Genomic DNA, 24,271 nt, shown 5'->3' on the forward strand with positions numbered 1-24,271 from the left:
AACGCAAATTTGTATTCAAGTAGGCTAATTTATGTTAGGTCTCACGCGCACGTTTTGGGGTTTTTTCGCTCGGGTATAAATATGCGCAAACGTGGCGCACTGTGAGTCTCTCCGGCGACGAAGCGGAACCGGAAACGCTGCGGCGAGATGTCGAAGCGCAGGATGAATTATGTGAGAGCTAAACAGTCCATGTAGCTGTTCCAGCTTTTCATCTTTTAATGTAAATTTTAACCCATAAAGCTTCTACTTGTTCATTTTGGCCTGTTAAGGTAAGCTAACCGGTCCCTGTGAGTCCGGGCCGGGCGGTTGAGTTTAGCTAGTTAGCTTGAATATTAGCTCAAAACAACGTTAGCTCCGAACACAACAGAGAATGGTTGGAAAGGTGCGCTTGTTTTCATACACTGGCAGCCCCGACGCACCTTGTTTCAAGCAACGTTCCCTCTGTTGTTGTGGAGAAGTTGTAAACCCCGCCAACTCGGGACTACACGTTAAATATTTTAAACCCTCCCTGGCCACTCCAGAAAATTAAACTGTCATTGATTAGTAGCTACCTAGCTTCTTTTTAGCATACTTTTAATGTACGTTGGAGGTTATACATTGTTTGGAATACAATTTACCTTTGACAATGCGATAAAAATCGTCAATTTCAGTTTTTTTTCTGGTAAATATAGATATAGATAGCTTTAATTTATTGTTAATATGTAAGCCACTCCATTAATTAGTATTAGCAATATTTTTTAAGTATAAAAGTAAATTTAACCCGAATCACAATCAGGTAGAGAGACAGCAGGCTCAATTTGCGGCAGCGGCACCTAACTGTGGCACCTGGTGTGGCACCCCCAGATGCCGCAGCTAGGTGCCGCTAGCAGTCGCAGCAGATGCCACTGGTTGCCGAGACGTGCCGGGAGGTGCCAGTGCTTGTGCCGCGGTTGTTTTCCTCCGCCAAACCGCGGCACACGCACTGGCACCTCGCGGCACCTCCTGGCAAGCAGTGGCACAAGCACTGGCACCTCCCGGCACGTCTCGGCACCTCCCGGCACGTCTCGGCAACCAGTGGCATCTGCTGCAACTGCTTGCGGCACCTAGCTGCCATCTGCGGGTGCCACACCAGGTGCCACAGTTAGGTGCCGCTGCCGCAAATTGAGCCAGCCCCTGCTGATCAGGTAGACTGTGAAAAGTAGATTTTTACATAAAATAAGATACAATTTTATTTATTCAGAGAAAATTGTTTAGCTGCCACTCAAAGTGGAAAATAGTTCAGATATATAGAGTGAAAATAAATAACATATAACGATGATCTACAAGGTGCATAAACCAGGTGTACACAGCGATGTAAGCAGGTGAGCATGTGTCATAAATCAAAACAAGTCAACAATAAGGTGCAAGTTAACACTGAACTCATCACAGTTTATGGTAAGGATCATGAATCAAACATGTTGTGGTAATGTGCAAAGCAAACAGCTGAAAGCCGAGAGCAGCCTGAGTCACCACAGCACTGTCTGCTGTTCCTGTCAGAGCAGAGGGTATATGGAGATGAATTTTATTGTATTTTAGTGCATACCTACCACAATAAACGTAGTAAGTAAAAAGAAAAAAACAAACAATAAAAGGGATGAATCTTTAATATAAATTTGAACTTAACAATAAAAAATATTTTATAAAAAATGCATTGTCATTTTCTCAGACTTGACAAAACTCATCTAGAGCCACAAAAGACATGATTGTTGTTGACAGAGGCTCAAACTGATGTGTGTTTATTTATCCTGAGTCTGTGTTTTATTCCAGGACTCAGGTCAGCTGTCATAGAGCTGTAATATAATTATAACCGTTAAAACACTTACTGTAGGTCACTTTGATGTCTTTAAGATAAAACACTGTATTAAAATCTTCACTGGTCACCAGGGGAGGATGAGTGTGGAGGCAGTGGACCGGGTGGCGGCTGTCACCAGCAGTCGGCCCAGCACGCCTCTTCAGACGTCCTGGTTTGAGTTCCTCCTGGACGGCAGCCTGCTGGAGAAACACCTGCAGAAGTCAAATCCAGGTCAGCTCAGAGTTACTTGTTACCAAAAGTTACTTTACTCTACTTACGGTAGACTAGCAGGGGTCTGTTAATCCAGCAAACCGAGAACAGGTCAGTTAATACTGATTCTCCACATTGAATAAACATCGAGACTGAATCAGTGGCAATGCAATTTACAACACTGCAAAGTATTTAAGATGCCAATATCTTTATGCCATGCATCATGTTTTGTCCCATTTCTTTTTTTTATGGGATAAGTTCATTTTTAAGATAAAATGCATTGTTGTTTTCAGTCTCCTTTAGTGCCAAGTTTACATTAATAAAATTCAACAAAGTAGGCAATTCATTTTGTTGTTTTGTGGTAAACTTTTCTCACTCCTGTGAGTAGCGGGCCCAACATTGACAACAAGACACCGTGCTGTGATGTTTGTGGTGCATCTAGAAAGAGTGTTTCATATTAAAAATGTTGTTGTCCGTCAAAATCATAGTGGTAGTTATACGGTTTTGGTGTCTTGTTTTTCCTCTTTTATTTTTGGTGGAAATGCCATACATTCTCTCCAGATGAGGAGTGCAGCTGGAGGGACAAGTTAATGAAAAATGGGTCCACCATAAAAATAAACCGTAACACTTAACTGCGAAATAATATCATGTTTACTAAATGAAACAGCCTCAAAACATTCAGTGTAGGATGTATTTCTTAAGTCAGCGCTTTGAGTGGACAATGTGAATGAATGAACTGTGTGCCTGTTGATGAATACGTATGTTTTTGTATGTTTTCACAGACCCGACACCAGTGCAGCTGATCATCCAGTTCCTGGAGCAGGCGTCGAAGCCCTCAGTGAACGAGCAGAATCAAGTGCAGCCTCCAGCCGACAACCGCAGGAACCGCACGCTGAAGCTGCTGGCTCTCAAAGTGGCTGCTCACATGAAGTGGGACCTTGACGCTCTTGAGAAAGGGTACGCGTGCGGAGGACGTCAGTGTAACTTTTAACGTGTGAAAAGGGTTTCAGGGTGGCAGAAATTTGTCAGTATTCAAAGGATGATTTCAGGATTTGCAGCCAGCAAAGCAAAGTTAAAAATTGTTTTGTAATACGTTGAATCACATGGACTTTAGTGTCATGTAATGATTTATCCTTCTTTCCTGCTAGTTTGACCATTCCAGTATTAAATATGTTACTGAACGAGCTCCTGTGTGTGAGCAAAGTGCCACCTGGGGTGAAACATGTGGATCTGGACCTGTCCACTCTGCCTCCTACAACTGCCATGGCTGTCATCATATACAACCGCTGGTGAGTAAGATCAGCCAAAAAAACAAAAAACTCACCGACGTCAAACGCACCAGTTGAAGTAGAACGAGAGCCTAATCGACTGCGGTCGACAGTTTAAATGATTTCAGTCGTCACAAAGAGTAAATATAGGTAAAAAAGGTAAATGCTGCTTAAACAGAGTAACAAAGAATTTTAACGGTCTGCGTCTCTTCTTGTCTCTTTCAAAGGGCCATCAGGACGATCGTGCTCAGCAGCTTTCCAGAGAAACAGACCAAACCGGGACCGCACCAGATGAACATGTAAGTTCTGCTCCTTCACTCCCAACATCCTCTGATTTGGACTTAAAGTTGTTTACAGAGCAAAATAAACGTACCCAAAAAATTAAAGACATCCAAAAAAACCTTTAAGTGCTCAGTTTAACTGGCATCACAACAAAACTGAGTTCTTGTCTTCTCGTCTAGGTTAAGTATTGTGCAGCAGGAGAAAGAAATGACTGAAAACATCCTCTGTGTGGTGAGTTAACATGTTTTTTGATGTATTATGCAGAAACACTCTTATGAAATTTCTCAGACTTTTGCTCATCCTAATAAACATGTTAAAGACATTTTGTTTTAAAAGATAGTTTTTAAATTATAATTTTATTTTGTGATGAAGATTATTCCATTATATGACTTCTTCCAGTAAGCACGTTAGTAGGCTGAATGAAATGTTCTTTATCATGCCGTCAGCTTAAAGAGCAGGCCAACGACTCCATCAGCGTCCTGGAAGGAGCTCTGCAGCTGAAGAAAGACTTCTACGTTCACACCCTGCGGACTCTGGATCTGCTGGCTGCTGACGCTGCTGCCAACGGAGAGACAGAGTCATCGACCGCAGGGCTTCGCATCAGCGCCGATGAGCTTCACTGTCAGGTCAGCGGACAGCACAGTGTCCTCTTGGACATACAAAATGTCCAGAATACATACGATTAGATGAACTGTATCGATGTGTGCGTCACAACGATGATAATTTGTGAAACGTACTTTCATAATGAATATACAGAGAAAAATAAGTTGAACCTCAAAATGTAGTTGCAATGTAACATAATTGTATTTCTAATGTGTTGACGTAAAAATTGGTCTAATTTGTATTTCAGGTGAATTATGATTTGGGAGGCATTTCCTTCCAGCAAGGCTGCACGGACCAAACAGCCTACGAGAAAGCCAGAGATCACTTCAGACAGACGAAGGAGCTGTTAACCAAAGTAGAGTCTCTTATTTATTACTTTACCGTGTCCGGATTTGTATTATTTGAGTCCTATATTGACTGCAGTTTGCCATCAACAGAGTTTGTGCATCTCAGTCACTCCTTTAACAGTTTGTGTAATATAATGTTTAATTTTTCAGCTGGACTCGACTGTCCACGTTCACCTGGATGAGAAACGTCTGGCTGGTTACTGGAACGCCTGCAAAGCTTTGACTGGAGACAGCGACCCGTCAGACTCCCAGAACACACCCTACAATCAGATCAACAGCCTGATCAGAGCGCACAACTACAAGGTTAGAGCCCACGCTGCAGTGCCAAAATCAAAGACTATTTTTTTAAGGATTATTTTTGGGGCTTTTTCACCTTTATTTGATAGGACAGATTAAGCGTGAAAGGGGGAGAGAGAGGGGAGGGGATGACATACAGCAAAGGGCAGAGGTTTGAATCAAACCTGCGGCTGCTGCGGCGAGGATGTAGCCTCTGTACATGGGGCGTCTGCTCCGTATATTTTCCCTCTTACCTGCAGTAAAACGATGATCCTAGGGTGAGCTGTCCATTTAAAGCTTAATATTTGTTTAGTGTAAATTACACCAGGGACTACATAGTAAGTATTGTGGTATGTATTAAGGCTCCAGCTGTAAACAAAAGGCGAATGAGAGATACCAGTCTGACTGAATGAAGGTATGCAGCGCTGTAAATCCTGCACAGTACTTTATATTGTGTATTTCTCTCTAAACAGGCCGTCATCGAAGCCTTCATCAAAGACAACGTGTCCCGCAGTTTACCAAACAACTTCAGACGGTCTGTTCTCAGGGAGTTTCTGTACAAAGTCCAACAAGGGTGAGACCAAAATTAAACCTGAAATTATAACTACTGCAAACACAACAGTTTGCCGTCAGTCTAACAAACAATTTATTTATGACAATGAAGGGAGTCGAGTCTGGACGAAGTTTGCTACAAGCTGTGTGTTTGTAACGCCGTCCGAGATGCTTTGGAGGGAGAAGTCCTCAGTGTGCGTTTCCAGCAGCTCCTCCTCAAGCCCAGTAAAAGGATGGTGGACTTCATTCTAGAGGTACTAAATTCCTGTGACCCAGTAAGTGTGTGTTGTTAGACATTACTGCAGGAGTAATTAATGCTTAGGTCAATCTAGAGCTTCAAATGATAAAAAGTCCCGTTGGCCAAGAAAAACACTTCATTCCCATTGCTATAATCATCCTAAATAAAAGGTAATGATCCATACATCTACATAAACACTATCCCACTTTGCACACATGTCATTTTTATCTGTCTAAATTATTCAGTTATTCAGTATTTATTCTGTTTTTTTAGGAACACATGCTGTATGTTTTTTGTCGGAGTTTGTTTTTCCACTGTATGCTGAGCAATGTCAAAGACGATTTCCAATAAAGTTTACTGAATCTTAATCTGTACTCACCTCGGCATGTACAAACAATGTCATATTGTAACTGATGCATCATCTTTCCCTATTTTTCTGATAGCCACTATTAAGTAAAGCCCAGATTACCTTTATATAATGCAAACAGACTGTACAGTTCATTATCCCAGGATAATATAATGGTTGTCCTGCAGGTGTGCACACTTTCACTGGACAAGGACCGCCCGTCTGAGACATCAAGAAGAAACATGGCCACTTTCATGAAGTGAGTTAAAGCAGAGTGATGATCACTGTGTGATATTATTACACACTGATGTAAGTGACAGTTAAGTATTTAGTCTGAAGAAATAGCATAACCTGCAGTGCAGATCACAGTATCTTTTTCACATTTTGCACCATCTTTTCATTAACCAGCAATGATTTGACATAAAACTGTTCTGTTAAATATCTTTTAAATGAGGCCGTTGTCATCTTGCAGGACTCTGTGTGAAACCCTGGAGGAGCTGTCTCTGCTGTTTGTGGTGTCGTCTCATAAGCTCTTCATGGAGCTGTTGAAGGAGGAGGAGAGGAAAGTGCTGGTGGAGCAGCTGAGGAAGAGATCGTCCACGATCAACCTCAGCGCCAAGCCGCTGCCTTCTTTCTATGACATTCCAGGTACAACACTGACAGTTTCTTGCAAATACACTTCAGTGACGTCCAGCTGCTGGTTATCAGCAGGAAAGCTCTCGGTGCAGTAATAACTCTGTTTCAGTCTATTAAAGCTTGTGACTTGGTGCATTTTGTTTCAGCTTCAGCGAGTGTGAACATTGGGCAGCTGGAGCAGCAGCTCATCCTCTCACTGGAGCCGCGCAGAATCAGACAGATCCTCATCGAGCTCCACGGCATGGCTGAACGACCCTTCTGGAGGGTCAACAGTAAGGTCAGAGGTCAACACATGTACACTGGAAGCAAAAATAAAACAAATCAAAGACATCCCTGTATTAGACATCTATAATAACACTCCCATTAAGAGTAACTTTAGATATAAACATGATTGACTTAGATTCACAAATTGCCAGGATTTAGGATTAATTTACCTTACTGTGTATCATACACACTATCAGATATAATGATATGATATAAAGTTGAATACTTGAAATACTACTTTTTGTTTGTGTGCACAGTGGGAAGTTCCTCCAGACTACATTAACGTGATCCTCGGCATCAAAGACAACCTGACAAAGGACCTGGTTTACATCCTCATGGCCAAAGGACTCCACTGCATATCAATAAAGGTGTGTTAACATGATCAGCAATGCAACTTATTTGGAGGAAAAAACATTTCCTGACTCATAATTTTCTGTCAAAACGGAAAAAGGTTAACGATGTGTGCAGAGAGTTTGTTATTTCACAGGATCCAAAACGTGGAATAATCTTGTGCAGCATTATTAATAGTAAAAAATAGCAAATGGCCACAAATATTTAAACTCTCGATGTTACAAGGGCATCACCAAGTGTATCAGCATTAGCTTTATCACAGTAACACTTCCATGATAATGTTTTCCTGTCGTCTCAGGACTTTGCCCACGCACGGCAGCTTTTCTCAGCCTGCCTGGAGCTTGTTACTGAGTTCTCCCCGAAGCTGAGGCAGGTGATGCTGAACGAGATGCTGCTGCTGGAGGTCCGAGCGCATGAGACGATGGCGGCAGAAGGCAGCAAAGAGCGACCGCCGCCCGACCTGGTCAGCAGGGTCAGAGGATACCTGGAAATGAGGATTCACGGTGAGTGGAAATGTTGTCTGGTCTTTACCTGCCTGTAGTTTGCTTTAAACTTTTTGATGTGGTAACCCCTGTCACTGTGATGCTGTAGGCTTTTGATTATTTGTCAAAATAAATATTTGAGATGCTTCTGGATGCACTGTAACATTAAGATTGTGCCTCATCTATGTGAGTACTGTCACAGCTTGCTCACTGTAGATTAATACTGCAGTGGATCATCTGGGAATCATTTATGAAGTTTTGACATTTGAGAAAACACAAAACGCGTTTGCACCGACCTAAGACACTTAATTAAAACCTGGAGCGACATAACTTTTCTTGTGCTGTTTAAAGACACCTTTAAACACCCAAGAAAAGAGTAGATTTAGAAAACAGTTTTTGAAAAAGCAAGGGAAAATGTTTTTATGAATATCATAGTTAAATATTTACAATTAATAATAATGATAATAATAATATTTAATATTAATATTTATAATTTTCCAAAATTATATTTTTAAGCAGTTTTCACAGGTTATTTCCTTGTTTCTGTTTAATTTTTTTTTTTTTTAACTTTTCCAGTAATTTTCTTGTATTTGTTTTTTCTTTTTAATAATTTCTTAATTCTAATTTTTGGGTCATTTCTTCTTTCATTGCTCATTTCTCTCTCCCCATGTTTTTGGAAACTATGAAGCCAATTTGCTCAGGTTTCAAAGTGTTAAACAATATCAGCACAAGCTTTTCAGAGGCACTAAATTACAGGATGTCTGTCTCCAGATCTGCCTCTGCGTCAGGTGGTTGGAGAGGAGTGTGTCGCCTTCATGTTGAACTGGAGGGAGAACGATTACTTGACTCTGCAGGTGCCGCCATCTCTGGTCATGAACAACCCGTATATCAAGGTAAGGACTCTGTTTCTGCCTCATCACAGCAGGATGTTATCATCGTCTCTTACATTGTTCTAACAAGCCAAAAACATTTTTTTAGGTCATTAAAAAATACACTGAAAAAAATTTAAATGCATCACTTTTGTGTGTGTTCCTATTTTTCACAGGCTTAAGAAAAAAATCTAAGACTCCTCTGTCTTCTGCACTCAATAGATATATTTCTCTGGAGATTTGTTAAAAATCTATGTTAGTGAGCACTTTCGTGTTTCTAAAATAATCCATCCACCTGACAGCTGTTGCAAATCAAGATGCTGATTACACAGCTTGATTACTACACAGGTGTGCCTTGGGTTGGTCCCAATCAAAGGATAGTCAAAAAGGCGCAGTTTTATCCTGGAAAAAAAGACATTTATTAGGATTTCACATGACCTGCTGTAAAGAAATGTGTTTTTTGGTCACAGATACCCCAAAAAATCAGTTAATGGCTGGTGTGACCATCATTTGCCTCATGTAGTGTGACACTTTGAACATGTTTGCGACCAAAATTCAAGAGAAATTTAACTTAAACCTGTGAAATACGGGAGCAAAATCACAACTGCTGCGTTTTAATTTTTGTTCTGTGTCTAAGTGTCATTTAATAACTGTACCACTACAGAAATATCCCATATTTGTGAAGTATTGTGCATCATTCCCTAAAGTCAGTTGCACAAATTTGGGAACATTTGGGTGTTCATGGGACTTCAAAGAGTTCGTGATGATGACCCGTCCTCTGGCGTCCTCTTTTTAAAAGTCGTCCTGTGTGTTTCCTCCTGATAGCTCGGTCAGCTCCTGGCTTCAACATGCAAAGAGCTCCCCGGTCCCAAAGAGTGCCGGCGCACAGCCAAGGAGCTGTGGGACGTGGTGGTGCAGATCTGCAGCGTGTCCATCCAGCACAAGAGGAACAGCGACGGCAGAGTGGGCCTCATTAAACAGAGGGAGTCCTCCATGGGCATCCTGTATCGGTACGCTGCAGAAAAACATTGACAATAATGAAGAGCAAGAGCATCACAACACAATTATATTATTGTGTATTATAAGAAGTTGTCCTTATTCTGGTATGTTTTCATTGTCTAACCCATTTAGGAGCAAATTCATCACTTTCATCAAGAAACTTAGAGTAAGTAATTCAAGAAGTCAAACTTAATTACACTTAAGATATGATACGAGTGCTTTTGATGCAGAGATAACGAGTTTCATCTTATTTCTAACAGGAGCCGCTGGTGCTGACAACCCTCATCTCTCTGTTCGTGAGGCTCCACAGCATAGTGCGGGTACGGCTCTAATTTTAGCTGTTAAGATTGTTGAATTTTCCACACTGATAGCACACTTTAGAGTCTCATCTAGGCTAAGAGGTAGCGGGATTGTCTCTCTGGGAAAAAAGGGGAAATAAACATCTGGCTAAACTGGAAAAAATGCTTTAATGTTGCAGTGAATGTACAAAAAACCATGGTCGTTTTCTCGTGGGTAACCACCTGTTTACTCTTTCTTTAGGATGATATTGTAAATGAAGTAACAGCAGAGCACCTCTCCATCTGGCCATCTACTCTTCCAAAGTAAGATTTTCTTTTTCTGATTGAAAAGTTTTACAATGCAGAGTTTTCCTTAAAAAAACAAACAAAAAAAATCTCTCTTAATCATAATTTATGAACCACTCTCGGTGTGGAGTTGAATTTTTCTACCGAGACTGTTCTGTGCCTGTATTTTTTTATTTACCCCTCATTTTCTGTTCACGTTTATGGGCAAAGAAAGTGCACCTGGTATTGATGTATTAATACTGTAGAAATTAAAAATTCAAACCACTTAATATATTAAGTATCATTAAATCAATCTTTTTGTCAACACTAGTTTCTGTAATGGTACAACAGAGTTTGAATGCTTTTTAGAAACAGTAACTGACAATTCTACATAGTATTTCTTGAAGATGTCACAAACCAGGACACTAAATGTTAATAATAATAATGATAATTACGATCGATAGGACTTATATAGTGCTTTTCTACGTACTCAAAGACGCTGTTTGTGTGTGTCGATCAGCATACAGGCAGTGGACGTGGAAGCTGTGGCCGTGACGGTCAAAGAGCTGGTGTCCTACGCTCTCACACTGAATCCTAACAACCAGTCGTGGCTCATCACGCAGGCAGATATCTATTTCGGTAAGAAATGAAAAGGCATTTCATGCTTGAGTTTATTTTAAGTTCCAGTTTTGTTTAAATGCTCACTATGTAATTTAAGGATAGCAGTTGTAAAAATTCTTTTTTTATATTAAACTGAAGAACCAGATGTGCAGGGCTCACGACATCAGGAATATCAAAAGGCATGAATCTCTGAATTTAAGTTAATTTTGTAGAGTTTGCACCATAGCCAATCCTGGAAATCTCCTAACAGACCGAGCTTATAAGTGTGGCTTGCACATCTGTCACACTCTTGTTGCCCTTGAAAAACGTATATTTATGATTAAGGGTAAATATTCTACCTTTGTTAAGATAAGGGGGTATTTTTTTAATACAGAAGAGGAGGAGGCTACAGAGGTCTACTTGTCTTAATCCTTTGACAACATAATTATGTACATTTCCATTTTTTTCTTTCTTTTGGACCATCAATAATTATATAGGAAGCATTTTTATTCCATGATTATTTAATTTAGTTCCTAAAAAACACTCCTGTGAGATGTCCTGTCTTAGCAGTTTTAAGATGATACCGTGTTTTGAATGTTCTGTATTGTACTTAACTTGTTTTCTGTTTTTTTTTTTTGTTTTTTTTTGCTGTAATACGTGCAGTATAAAACAGGTTACCCAGATGTCTCAGTCTTACTGAAGCTTGTCTCTCTTTTTTTCTGTAGTGACCAATCAATACTCTGCTGCTCTGAACCTTTACCTCCAGTCCGGAGCCGTGTGCTCCGACTTCTTCACCAAAGCTGTTCCCCCCGACGTCTACACCGACCAGGTAGATCACACAGGAAACATGACACCTGCTTTCACAATAAACGGCTCCTCTGCGGCTGTTGGCAACAAGAAATTATTTTATTTATATTAAAATATTATCTTTTTCTAATGAACACACTGTTGTTTTCAGGTCCTGAAGCGAATGATAAAGTGCTGCTCAATGATGAACTGCCACACACAGGTCAGGGGCCACTCCAGTTGTTCTTTTTCTTTTTTAAGTTAATTGGCCTTTTTCACAGCAAACATTTTGATGGGTCGTAGCAAGAAAAGCTCAGGTGTCACTAATGATGGCTCTGTTGTATTCAGGTGTCCAGTGCTGCTTGCTATAGTACACACTAAAGTCTTTTTTTAAAAAACAGGATCAGCAAATTTTCCACTGTTTTATTGCCTAATTTTTCAGCGTTAAACTAATTTAATGTTAACTTTTCTCATCCTCATCAGGTTGCTGTTCTCTGTCAGTTCCTCAGAGAGGTGGACTACATGACGGCATTTAAAGCTCTTCAAGAACAGAACAGGTACGCTACGTTACGTTACGTTACGTTACGTTACGTTACGTTACGTTACGTTACGTTACGTCACGCTACGTTACGTTACGTTACGTCACGTCACACGTAAACAGTAATGACTGACAGCACCATGAAAACACTTATTACAACCACCTGTTCAAAATCACTTTTAACTGTCATTTACGTCAAATGAACTTTAATATTTGTGTGTATTTTAGCGTGTTCTATGATCTTTTTTGACTTTCGTAAAGTGTCTTTGAGTACCTATCTATGAATAAATCTATTATTGTTGTTGTTATTATGAACAAGTCGTACATCTTTTTTTTTTGTCACCAGTCACGATGCCATGGACTCGTTCTACGACTACATCTGGGACGTCACCATCCTGGAATACCTCACGCGTATCCTTAAATAATCGTACTGATTCATGAGGGCAAATACAAACCTTCCTGTAACAACATAAAATGAGAATTATTTAAAAGAAACTTGCTGTTAAAAGGGACCTCTCAAATCTTTTGAAATGAGGTACTTATCTATGGTCATTGTGTTATATGCATTAGATGGCAGACGGTATACCGGCAAGAAGCTAAACGTTAGCCACCTAAAAAATTGACCAAATTAAAAACAATTCTCAGTTAAGTGTACGTTATATTTAGATCCTTTTTAAGGTTTTAGGCTTTGACAGTTATTTCTGACAATGAACTGAAGCCGTTGTCTGTGCTCTCTTCAAAGCCACAACACTCCTTTGGCAAAAACAGTATTTTTATTTTACATAATTCGGGAGCTGCTGGTTTACCACTGCCTCGGTCAGATAGTTTTTGTGTTATATGGTCACTTCAGTCAATCTGAACTAGCTTTTTAAAACACCAAACAAACTTACTGATCAATAACAGTCGTAGACCAGCAGCTTCTGCGGTCAGTGACGTAAAATTTCTGTTGTGTTAATGTAGTCTGGCTTTGAAGAGAGCGCAGATAAATGCTTTGAGTTTCCCGTCGTAACATCACTGTCTGACTGCAAAAATAAAGCAGTTATGTTTTTTGTTTTTTTTTCTAAATTAACATACACTTACTTATTTATTGAGCCTTTATTTAATCAGGTTGGTCCCATTGACATTAAGAATTTCTTTTTCAAGAGGGACCTGGCCAAGACAGTCAGCAGTGAAATACAAAGTTGCAGAGAGACACAAAGGAAGACAAAAATACAGTTCACAAACACTAAAATTTGCATTAGAATAAAATAATCTATAGGTAAAAAAGAGCCCAGGGGCTAAAATACATCAACATCCTATAGATCTGCCTCTAAGTCTTTAATTTTAGATTTAAAAACATATAGTAACACCAGTGTTTTGTGGTTTTTAGTGGTTAAAATTATTTTTGGTGCTCGTCCACAGCAGTACGTTGGGAGTATTCCCACTGCCCATCTACTGCATGTAATACACTGACTATGAAAGAACTTCATACAACCCCACATCAAAAAATCCAAAACATCACTTTCAACTAAAACATCATTTTGTTTTCCTTAATTGTGCGTTTATAGATATTCACCACAAACGGGGCGAGACGGAGAAGAGACAAATAGCGGTAAGCAGTAATCAGGTTGATTTATCACCCTGTTTTTTAAGATGTACGTAAAGCTATGAACCGCTTTTAGGAGTTAAAATGTATCATGTTTAATATTTCAGTAGCTTCAATCTGATAACCAACCGGCAAAAGATTGAGATTGGCCACTGTGTTTGTGGTTTGTGTAATGTTCTCAGCTCACATTTAAGCCCTCAGTTTATCTGAAAAATTCACAATTTGGTTTTAGCATTCACTAGAGAGTGACAGTGGATCAGTGAGCATTATTTGGTGAGCTTAAAACACATCTGGGTTCAAACCAGGCTTAATGTGGTTTAAAAAAAAGATGTCAGTTTTGTATATAAACATAATTTCAGCAGCAGAATTATAACTAGATTTTAACAATCATAGACTGTAAAATTATGGACGTAGCCTCCGTGACGTCCCCCGTTTGTTTGTGGACTTCCTTTTGGGACTTGAGTTCAGCATTTCGGCTGTCGTGATCTTACGCGGAGGAGCTGACCGTATTTGGACGACAGGGTGGAGCTGTGGAGGCGCGAGGAGTGGATCTGACTCAGACTTTAGCGACGCCTCGCAGACAGCCCGCCCTTAAATATGCGTAATTTTGAGCCTTAAGAAAATGTGAACGGGTGAGTTGTAAATAATTTCATCCCCGTACAGTTGTCCTGAGTGTTGAAATTAGCTATAAACAAACTGTTTTTGTACCAGGCTGTAAACATGTTTATTTTTGTTGTAAAGTAGGCGTTTTGGGTGTCTACGGGGATTGACGATAGTTTGCGAGCCAGCCCCAAGTGGCCATTTAAAGAACGTTTAACCCTTTCTGCTTTAGCTTAATTTCTCAGCTCCAGAGGTTTTAAAATAGTTTATGTAATGTTCTCAGCGCTTGTCAAAAACTTGAACCCGTCAGTTTATCTGAAAAGTTTATAAGTTGATTTTAGGGTTCGCCGGATGGTGACATGATAGTAGTACAGAGCGCATTAAACTGGTTAAGTATTAACCATATTTCAACATACAGTTTGAATTTTCTTCAAACTGAGTCTTAAATGCTGTTAAGAGAGGAGTTACATGCTTCATCTGAGGCCTGGCCAAAGTAAAGATATTATATGGTATTAATATAAGATTATATATAGTCCTAGATATTTGATATTTTTATATTGTGATATGGAATAAATGTTTTTATGATTTTAAAAACTGTATTACAGTAATGTACTTTTCTCAAAATATCAGGCAGTTCTACTTGTTTTAATACTATCTATGTTACTAATGATTATTGATTGAAAATTGATTTTTTTTAAGTACCAATAGTCACTCCTACAATATTATCACATCAAAGAGGTAATTTGTTTTAAATTTTTTTTAATGTTTTATTGTCTCTAAATTCTAGCATTAATTAAGTGCTTTTGATGAGATATAGCCTGAAAATATTGCAATATGATTTTCAGTGCTACATCATATATATCTAAAAAAATAACTGTTTTGCCTGGTAAATCTGCACTGACTGAAAGGCTGCATTATTTTAATGTAACTCTGCTTGTCCTCAGATAAAAGCGATCGGACAGACGGAGCTGAACACCAGTAACCCGGAGGAGGTGCTGCAGCTGGCTGCACAGAAGAGGAAGAAGAGATTCCTGCAGGCGATGGCCAAACTGTATTTCTAGAAGACGTGTGAACCACTGTCAGACGCTCTGAGAGGTGGGAATGTATATTTTATTTTGTGGTAGAAAATAAACCTCTTAATAAATACAGTTGCTCATTTGTACATTTGTAATCATTTGAAATGCATTTAAAAAAGTAAAAAAGTGAATCATTGACGATCAACAGCCCTGAGTTAAAAACAATGGCTTGTTACAACAGTATGATAAAGATAAGTGAGAAAGCTCATGAGCTGAAGAGCGTGCCCGTTAGTCAGTCAGTGCTTTCTGATGCTTAAAAAAGTGCACGCTCGTCCTGTTCATCAGCGTTTCCAAGTTACTGTTTACATTGAATTTACAGAAGCTGACGTGTGAAGCAGCTGCTGTAAACTCAGCTGATTTTCATGTTTAAAAAACGATTTCAACTGACCCTGAAGCGGTGTTTCACATATTTCATCTGACTGTGAACATATTTAATATGCTACAAACGTAAACAATTGCACATCACTTTCAGTAACAGAGCATCATTTCCTAGAAATGACACCTGACACTTCTTTTTACAACATTTCTCTTTTCTGGATTAAAGCACCCAGTTGCTAAAGCTGGCTAAAATCAAAAAACTTTGGCCCAGATTTAAGAGTCTTTAAAAAAAAACAAGAACAGGCACATCACCCTGGATAATGCATTCAGTGAAAAAGTTCACATCTGCAGGAGAAACGAGGAAAAATAAACTCCCACAGAGACTCTGTTCAGTTCACAGTCTCTTTTTCTCCCCACTGGTTTGGAGTCGTCACCAGTAAACTCATCTTAGTGGCACGTTAACGCTGCGTCCTCTGCGCTCACACGTTTCCTCTTGTAGTTCAGTGTGTGCACATTTTCTCCGTGCTGTTGGGTGGAGTCGGGATCTGGCTGCTTGCTTCCTTTAGACTGGCGTACTCCTAAAAATTAAAAAATAAATAAATAAATAAAAAATGGAAATTTTATTTAATATTATGGTAATTTTAATTTTTTTTTAACTTTGATTTTAAATGCTATAGCATAATAAAAATCAAACAACAAACAGTCGTATGTTTAAAAAAAAAAAAAAAAATTAAGCCTAAAAAAAATCAGCATGATTCAGATGTAGTTTTTATTTAGGAAGGGACAAAAGTTTCAGCCTTACACCTTAACCCTTTGAAGCCTAAGCAAAAGACATGGCCCAAAAATTTGCAGAAAATAAGTTAAAAAAAGAAAAAAAGAAACGCTAAAATAAATTTACCTTAAATAAGTGAATAAAATTTTAACAAATATATTTAAATCTGCATCTAAGAGTCTAATAGCCTGTGAAAGGAGGTTGAAAGGGTCAATTAGTGCAGTTATAATAAGTTAAGTTATAATCATTTAAAACAAAATGTTTTCACACTGGTGAGTTGATTGAGACCAAATTACTAAAAGTTACTTTAATTTATTTATCTCCCGAGTATTTTCTTAATTCTTTAGTCAATAAAAAGTTATAAAATGGTACAAATGATCAGGCCCAACGTAAACTCACGCCTGACCTACAGCCAAAAATACGTCACCAGGACATTCATTTAGATAATGACATAGTAAATATATTTCAAACAAGATCACTTTGATAATGTAAAACTGATTTTTTTTCTCTCCAGCTGATTAAAAGTCGATCACGTTTTGTTTTTGAGGGATGCAGCTACACTTCTGGACTGAGCTCCAAAGGTACAAAAAAATAGAACAAAAAAAAAATACGAACCAGCATGGCCATGTAGTCTGTGTGGGTCTGGACGTTGTGTCTGTCTTCTTTCTTTATGCTGGAAAAATCTTTGAGTGTCGCTCTGCCAGAGCAGCCGACCGACTCCACAAAGGGCGCCATCCAGTTAACACACGGCTGGATGGCGTCTTCCGACAGACCTAAACGTGGACAAAAAACACGCTTAAATACGAGTAAATCTCGCTGTTGGTCACACAGTAACTTTTTATTTTCTGTCACAGCTTCATATTCACTTTCACTCACACACACACACTCACACTCACACACACACACACACACACACACACACACACACACACACACACACACACACACACACACACACACACAAATACCTTCACTGCTGTAATGTGACATTGGCAAAGTATTTATAGTTCAAGAATATTTTTTTATTGACACCAATAATTACCATAATAAACACAAGCCCCTCAGCTCTTTCCGGTCGAATTTTCAATCCATTATCTGGCGCAAAAGTCCATTTCCACTTCAATCTACATTTCTATAATAATCGTAATCTCACCTGAAACTTTAGCAGCGGTTTCGTGTTGAATGAAATGGCTCAGGACCGAGGCGGCCAACACTCGATACTCAAAGTCCAGAGAGTTTATGTCGAGGATACACAAGTCTAAAAGCTAGAAAAGTCAAACACGCAGAAGAAAAACATTTGACATTAGTCATTAAACTTACAGACATCAAGTGTTTAAATAAGTGTTATTTTCTTTCATTAGCTGCTTAAGACAGGAGATATAACCATTAACATAAATAATGAGACACATTTGTCTACTTAATAAGTGTTAATATATTAAGATGAGAGAACGCTGTGATAGCAGTTTTCTAACGTAAGTTTGTGTCAGTATTTTAAGCCTAAATAACGTGAAACCTGCTAGACACCTACCCGCGTCATTTGCACGTAAGCCTCTTGTGGAAACTGCGGATCCAGCAGGTCGGAGTCCGTGTGCATCGACACCATCTGGAAATAAAGCTTCAGCCAAGACACGGCTGTTTCTGGACAAAGGTTCCAGTGCAAAGCCTGTAAAACACATGTAAAGTACAATTATGTAAAAAATTAAAGCCTTCTTATCGAAGTTTAATGAACACAAATGAGTCAAAATGTGTTCATCGCACTAATAGTTTTACCTTCAAAATGATTAACTCCATTTGAAGGATCTCGTCTTCGTAGTAGGTTCCTGCAGTCACATATGCCATCTGAGAGAGCTTTGGAGGACAGGCTTCCTGCAGGGAAAGAAAACAGCACCAAAACCTTAAGAAATGCGTCAAGCATATAAAATACTCCAGGACTTATCAGCCGAAACACTCCGATATATAAAATATTTCTTCAGCGTTGTTCTTTACCTCCATCTTTGCAGCTATGAACAGGCAGGTTATGCCAATGAGCTGCAGCATGCTCTTTTCTATGTTATTTTGGGTAAACATGAAGCGGTCGAAGTAGTCCTGAGCCAGGTAGAACGTCTGCCGGTGAAGAGTGTACGCCTCGCTCACCTGGTGAAACACACACACACACACAAAAGAAACGTTTAGGAACCTTTTTTTGACTTGAGATCCAAATTTAAGTAATAATATAATAATAATAAAATGTATTTATATAGCACCTTTTATACAAGAAATGCAGCCCAGTGTGCTTCACAAGAAAGAAACTAAATGCACCAAGTGCTTCACATCAAAACACATGAAAGACATAATAAAACCTGCATGTAAAAACGAAATAAAATCTGAATAGAATACACAGAATGCATCTTAAAATTGATAAAATCCACTTGATAATACCAGTAACCGTAAGATAAAATAAGGATAAAAATTTAGTGCACAGAATGCATAACATAAAAGGGAAAATAAATAAAATATAACCCACTGACATTATTAATAAAATAAAATAAAATAAAAGTGATTAAATTACTTTTTTTAACATTTGTTTTGTTTGTTGTTTTTTTTCTCAATTTTTATTTGATCTTGTGAAAATACAATAACTGAGAAAACAACAACAGTGGCCTGATGTTTCAATTGATTTAGTTAAGATAATTCACATGATTTTTACCAAATACACAAAAAACAATGAATATAAGTCAAACAGGAAATGGCTAAACAAAGTTGTAAATTCATCAACTACATCCAGAAATGTGAAAGACATAAACGTTGAACGGAGAAGCACAGATGATCCACGAGCAACAGAAATCTGAGACGCAGTTAAAGACAAACCTCTATCAACCAGTCGAGGAGGATTGATCTCATTTTGGGTTGTATTTTCGGGTGTTTCTGCATGAAGCTCTTGCTGTGTCTGTAATTCTTCTCCCTGCCGACCATCTTCACCCACACATCTTCAGGAGATCCCCATCTGAGACACGCAGACAAAACACAGCTGTCAGTTCAAAATATGGCAATTTATCAGCAACTATTTTAAAGTAAAAAATCCAAGATTTCATAGTTCACTGATATTCTTAAATGTGAGAATTTTCGTATTTTTCTTGGGCTTATATTACAGTGAATTAAATATTTTGGTGTTGGACTCTCAGACAAAACAAGACATTTGATGATGTCACCTCGTGTTTTTGGGATATTGTAAATGAAAAGGGAAAATATTTTTTTTAAAAAAGATAAAATAATTGGAAATAAAATTATTTGGAAAATAAAAACAACATAAAAAAAAGACAAAAGGCAAAATGAAAAGTGAGAATAAGGAGGAAAATGTAAAAAAAAAATAACTGAAGGCAATGGTTTGTTTTTGTTTTTTTTTGGTCTGTTTGGGTTTGGATGCATTTTGCAGGATGGGTTTGATTTTGGATTATTAACTCTTTCTAATGTTGCAGACGCACACACACACACACACACACACACACACACACACACACACACACACACACACACACACACACACACACACACACACACACACACACACACACACGCACACACACACACACACACACACACACACACACACACACACACACACACGGTACTGCAGTTAGATGCTGACATTTACACTAACACTCCAGCTGTAAACTGGCAGCAAAAAAAACAAACTGAGAATTGTTGAATATGTTTTTAGCGAGTGAAAGCACGGCTGAATAATAAACGATAATCACCCGAGATGAGGCAGAGGTGACTGAACCAGGGAGTCTGTGGATGTGACCTCGGCACCACAGCCGACCCCCTTCTCAGGGGTCCCGATGGGCACACGGGGCTTAGCGGCAGCTTCGAGTACCAGCTGGTTCTGAAATGAGAAAATAACGTGATTATAAACAAAGAACTATGAACACAAAGTATTTGTTGTGCTGATTATGGCTACAAGAAACGGACACACAGTTTTCATTTTTTGTTTAGTTGGTTGAATTTCTGATGGTACTCTTTGCTCCTTATTCTACATGTTTAAAAACATGTTTATTTATATATTTACTGCGTACCCCTCAACTGACTGCAAAAGAAAAAATTATAATAATAAAATAAAAGTAAAAGACATACCTTCTCGCACTGCAGCTTTGACAGGGGCTGAATCTTTTTTCGGTTGTTTTGCTGAAAAGACAAATTTTTATAAGCTGCATGTAGTAAATAAATCACTAATTAAAGCTGTGCTGTATCTTCTTAACCCTTTAAATCATGGATCAACATCACTTTGCTTAATCTTTGCTTAGAGGTCTTTCACAGGTACTGAAACCGTTGAACATGGAGTAAATTGATTTATTTTTAAAACATGAAAAAAAAGAGCAATGAGCAGCCTGGCACCAAAAGTCCCACAGATTTACATTTTTTATTTAATTTGCAGATTTTTTAAAAAAATGTAAAGATTAAGAAAACTCTAGAAAAAGGCAAAATGTCCAGAAACTATATTTATAGTTATTATAATTACATACTGAAATTATGTTACAGAATTATTATTATTCTTAAGCACCTTTTAAGTCATTTCCCTGTTTGTTTTTCTTTTTTCTTAATTTTCTTTTCTTTTTTTCTTTGCATACTAATTTTCAGGTCATTTTCTTGTACTTTTTATTAATTTCTTGCCAATTTCTGTGTCATTTCTTGCTCATTGCCTTTTTCCATGTTTCTGAAAGAAACTAAGCCAGTTTGCTCAGCTTTAAATGATTAAATGATGCTTTTTTAGGGCTCTTACCTTAGTTACTTTGCCTTTTTGCCCTGGAGAATTTTCACATCTTTTCTGCAGGCGACCGCTGCAAAAGACAGCAAACTAAACTCAACACAGAGCCGCAGATCTGACAACAGACCAACAGCTAATCAATAATGATCCATAAGGCAACAAAAAGAGCGCTTTACCTTCGTCTAGGCATGGCTGTGGTTTCTCTGTCTGCGCAAAAAAGGAACAATTTAAAAGCAAACTCAGACTTTGTTCACAACAAAACCAGGAAGTCAGATGTAAACTGTAACAACCAGCTGCAGCTTATTTGCACAGCACAGACTTCAACTCAAAACCAACCCCGAAAAAACACATAAATCAACAGTTTCTCAGATATGAGACCTCATCATCATACGCGCCAACATTATTCATGAGCGCGTAAAATGACCACGCTCTGCAGCCAGCACCCGCCAAACTTAATACTACTGCTAAAACTGCAGTGTTTAACACTTTAGATCACATCTGGGGAAGTATGGAGCTCAAAGATGCTGCAGTTGCATTAATAGCAAAAAAAAAAAAAGACTTGCAAGTGCCCCCCCCCCCCAAAAAAAGCGACAACTGGCCCCTTAATGCAACAACACAAAGACCCTGAGGAGGACATTTTGTGCAACTGATAAAATATATTCAACACCATCATATATCGTATCATCATATATTATAAAACAAACCATCCGATGTGGTTTCTATTTATCATTTTTGATTCATGCAGAGTTAAAGTAGACATGACTCAGATGCATTATTATCTAACTTTGCAGGAACCAGGAAGAGACCGCAAAGGACTCGAAAGTTTTAATTTAAGTTCAAAAAACGCAAACTTCTGTTTCCTCTGCAGAAGTTTCTAAAACAGTCTTTACTGTCAAAAAGACAACTTTAATCCTGCGTGTTTGTTAAACACAATCACTCCGATTACAAGCTCGACAACGACCCAGTTTACAAACATATCAGCAAAATATCGCACAAACATCTGCACAAATATGCGCATGACATCACACACATGCACCTGAATAAGTTGTGAATGTTTCAGTTAAACCGGAGTTAAAGAGCCTGTGTAACTGCAGCTTACCCTCCTCGGTTCCGAGCCCAAATGAAACCTGTTTGCAGTTGGCGCTGGCGCCAACAAATGAGCTTTTGCTGCACACTGCGCATGTGCACAAATACTCCCAACCCTCAACCGTTTAAGGAGGAGGTTACAGGAGGTTAACAGTGAACTGAGGTCAACCATGTTCCCATGGTCCTATGTTCCCCAGCTTTATACATTACCTTAATGCAACACATTATACTCTCTTTAGGGACTGTTCTTTATTCATCAGAGGAGGGGGGTGGCTGGGATCTGACTTTACTCCCTGAGTAACTATAAATAAGCTATGTAATGTTACTTTTTTTTTAGTTTTGCAGTTTCTGGCCATGATAAATGGGGTAATGTAGGTGATTTGGTGATTTGATTTGTTTTCTTTAAAAATTGGAAGTAAAATGAACACAAAATACAGCCATTTAAAGTTATATGCCTTATTTCCTAAAACAAAACAAAACAAAACAAAACAAAACAAAACAAAACAAAACAAAACAAAACAAAACAACAACAAAAACCATAAGAACCCCTCTGCCTCTTGTGGTGCATACTGGTGAGTATAAATTGTTTATTTGGGCCAAATTTTAAATAAGACGAGGAATAAAATGACTTTGATGTAATATCACTTTCTTGAGCTCAGATTATTATTTTTTTCTGACAGTAACGTTCATTCCACATAATGTGATGAAGGAGCGTCAGAAATGTGAAAATCAAAGGATTTTTTTTGTTTTTACAATTTCTGGCTATGATAAATGGTGTAATAAAATGTGTAAATTTGCGGTTAAGTAAACACAACATGCAGGCATTTAAAGTTGTACCCCCCCCCAAAGCCAAATTAAAACAAACAAACAAACAAAAAAAATCCCTCCCTTGTGCCTAAAAAAATATTGGACGTGCCTCCCCTCTTTTGCTCTACCCCTCCCCTGATAAATGACGAACAGTCCCTAAGAACATAGAAACCTTTGAAAGGTCATAACAACATGCTTTTTTTTTTCTTTTCTTTTTTTAGCTAGGGAACATACCATTGTGTAAACAAAGAAAAACGTTCCTTATAAACGAACAGCTTTAACTGCTTTTAATAATTGTATTTTTTTGTTTGCTTTAGTTTGTTCTTTAATGACAACTCAACTAACAACTAGACCGAGAAACCGTCGTTTTTTGAAGCCGAATGCTCTTATGGTAAATGACATGCTTGGTTTAAGTATTATTAAGTCTTTATTGTTTCAAAAAGGCGTGAAATGACTTTATTCTTAACTTCGTCTCCTTCGTTTCTTTTTGTTTCTGTCAGTTGTAGTTTCCGGTGGTGGTGGGCGGGACTATAGGACAGGACAGCCAATAGCAGAACGAGTTGAGTTGAGCGCGTGCTCTTTTGGGCCGGATGTAAACAAAGCAGCTGTCAGAGCTGTGAGGTGAGGAGGACACAGAGCAGCTCCACTCATTTAACACAGCTTTTAAAACTGAATCAGGTCCAAGAGTAAAACAGTATTTATATATATATGTTACATCTCCTCCTCTGTATAAATAATAATAAGAATTACTAAAGTGACTGTATTGTTTTATCATCAGTGAACTAACTAACTAACTAACTAAATAAATAAATAAATACATACATACATACATCTTTTTGTTTTTTAGATTTTTGAAAATGTTTTTTTTTTTTACCATAATTTATTGACCGTCTAATTATTTTTTCAAAAAATACATCTTACTTTCTTTTTTCTCTCTTTTGGCCTAAAAATGGTTTAGTTCAAATACATTTCTAGAATCAGGCTTTAAATTATAAAGAATATTAAAACATATATAGGCAGATCTCTGTATTTTTCTTCTTCTTTTTTTATTATTATTTTTGTGCTTGATAAAAAGTCTAAAAAAGTTTAAAGTTTGTCAAGCTTTCCATTTGAATTCAACAACAAATATAAATGAATCTGTCCACAGCCTAATCAGTTTTCCTACAAGACAATACTGCACATTTTGGTTGAAACATGCACCAACACAGACCTGAGGTTATGTCGCCCCCTTCTGGTTTAATGTAGTTTAAATTCAAAATGTAGTTT

At 38.2% G+C, this 24,271-nt stretch overlaps 2 protein-coding genes across 4 annotated transcripts; one reads left to right on the plus strand and one right to left on the minus strand.

Annotated features, from left to right (window-relative positions):
* Positions 1-94: 94 nt before the first annotated feature.
* ints8 (integrator complex subunit 8) lies at positions 95-15,356 on the plus strand. Of its 3 annotated transcripts, XR_015779439.1 has the most exons (29): positions 116-171; positions 1,903-2,041; positions 2,803-2,977; positions 3,169-3,309; positions 3,516-3,587; positions 3,750-3,801; positions 4,017-4,196; positions 4,421-4,528; positions 4,671-4,823; positions 5,270-5,370; positions 5,461-5,602; positions 6,121-6,191; positions 6,405-6,580; positions 6,715-6,845; positions 7,090-7,200; positions 7,482-7,686; positions 8,437-8,558; positions 9,360-9,544; positions 9,666-9,699; positions 9,794-9,853; positions 10,074-10,135; positions 10,617-10,735; positions 11,422-11,525; positions 11,655-11,705; positions 11,966-12,039; positions 12,367-12,431; positions 13,568-13,611; positions 14,074-14,237; positions 15,150-15,300. XR_015779439.1 is itself a non-coding variant. In XM_042506420.2 (28 exons), the coding sequence occupies exons 1-28, from the start codon at positions 148-150 to the stop codon at positions 15,264-15,266; spliced, it is 3,018 nt and encodes a 1,005-aa protein (XP_042362354.2). In that variant the 5' UTR covers positions 95-147; the 3' UTR covers positions 15,267-15,356. The 3 variants fall into 3 exon arrangements, 2 of the variants coding, with proteins under 2 accessions (XP_042362354.2, XP_042362353.2); XM_042506420.2 differs by lacking the exon at positions 14,074-14,237 and having other exon boundaries at positions 95-171; positions 15,150-15,356; XM_042506419.2 differs by lacking the exon at positions 14,074-14,237 and having other exon boundaries at positions 125-269; positions 15,150-15,356.
* LOC121957685 (G1/S-specific cyclin-E2-like) lies at positions 15,295-22,276 on the minus strand. Its single transcript, XM_042506421.2, has 12 exons — positions 22,212-22,276; positions 21,289-21,319; positions 21,128-21,185; positions 20,482-20,532; positions 20,106-20,233; positions 19,219-19,354; positions 18,358-18,504; positions 18,142-18,237; positions 17,900-18,034; positions 17,525-17,636; positions 16,987-17,144; positions 15,295-16,177 (listed from the first exon to the last, which is right to left on the minus strand). Exons 2-12 carry the CDS (start codon positions 21,300-21,302, stop codon positions 16,100-16,102), a joined length of 1,113 nt encoding a protein of 370 aa, XP_042362355.2. The 5' UTR covers positions 21,303-21,319; positions 22,212-22,276; the 3' UTR covers positions 15,295-16,099.
* Positions 22,277-24,271: the final 1,995 nt, after the last annotated feature.

This window comes from Plectropomus leopardus, chromosome 17 (genome assembly GCF_026936395.1).
Source record: "Plectropomus leopardus strain MGB_pleo_1.0 chromosome 17, ASM2693639v1, whole genome shotgun sequence".
NCBI lineage: Eukaryota > Metazoa > Chordata > Actinopteri > Perciformes > Serranidae > Plectropomus > Plectropomus leopardus.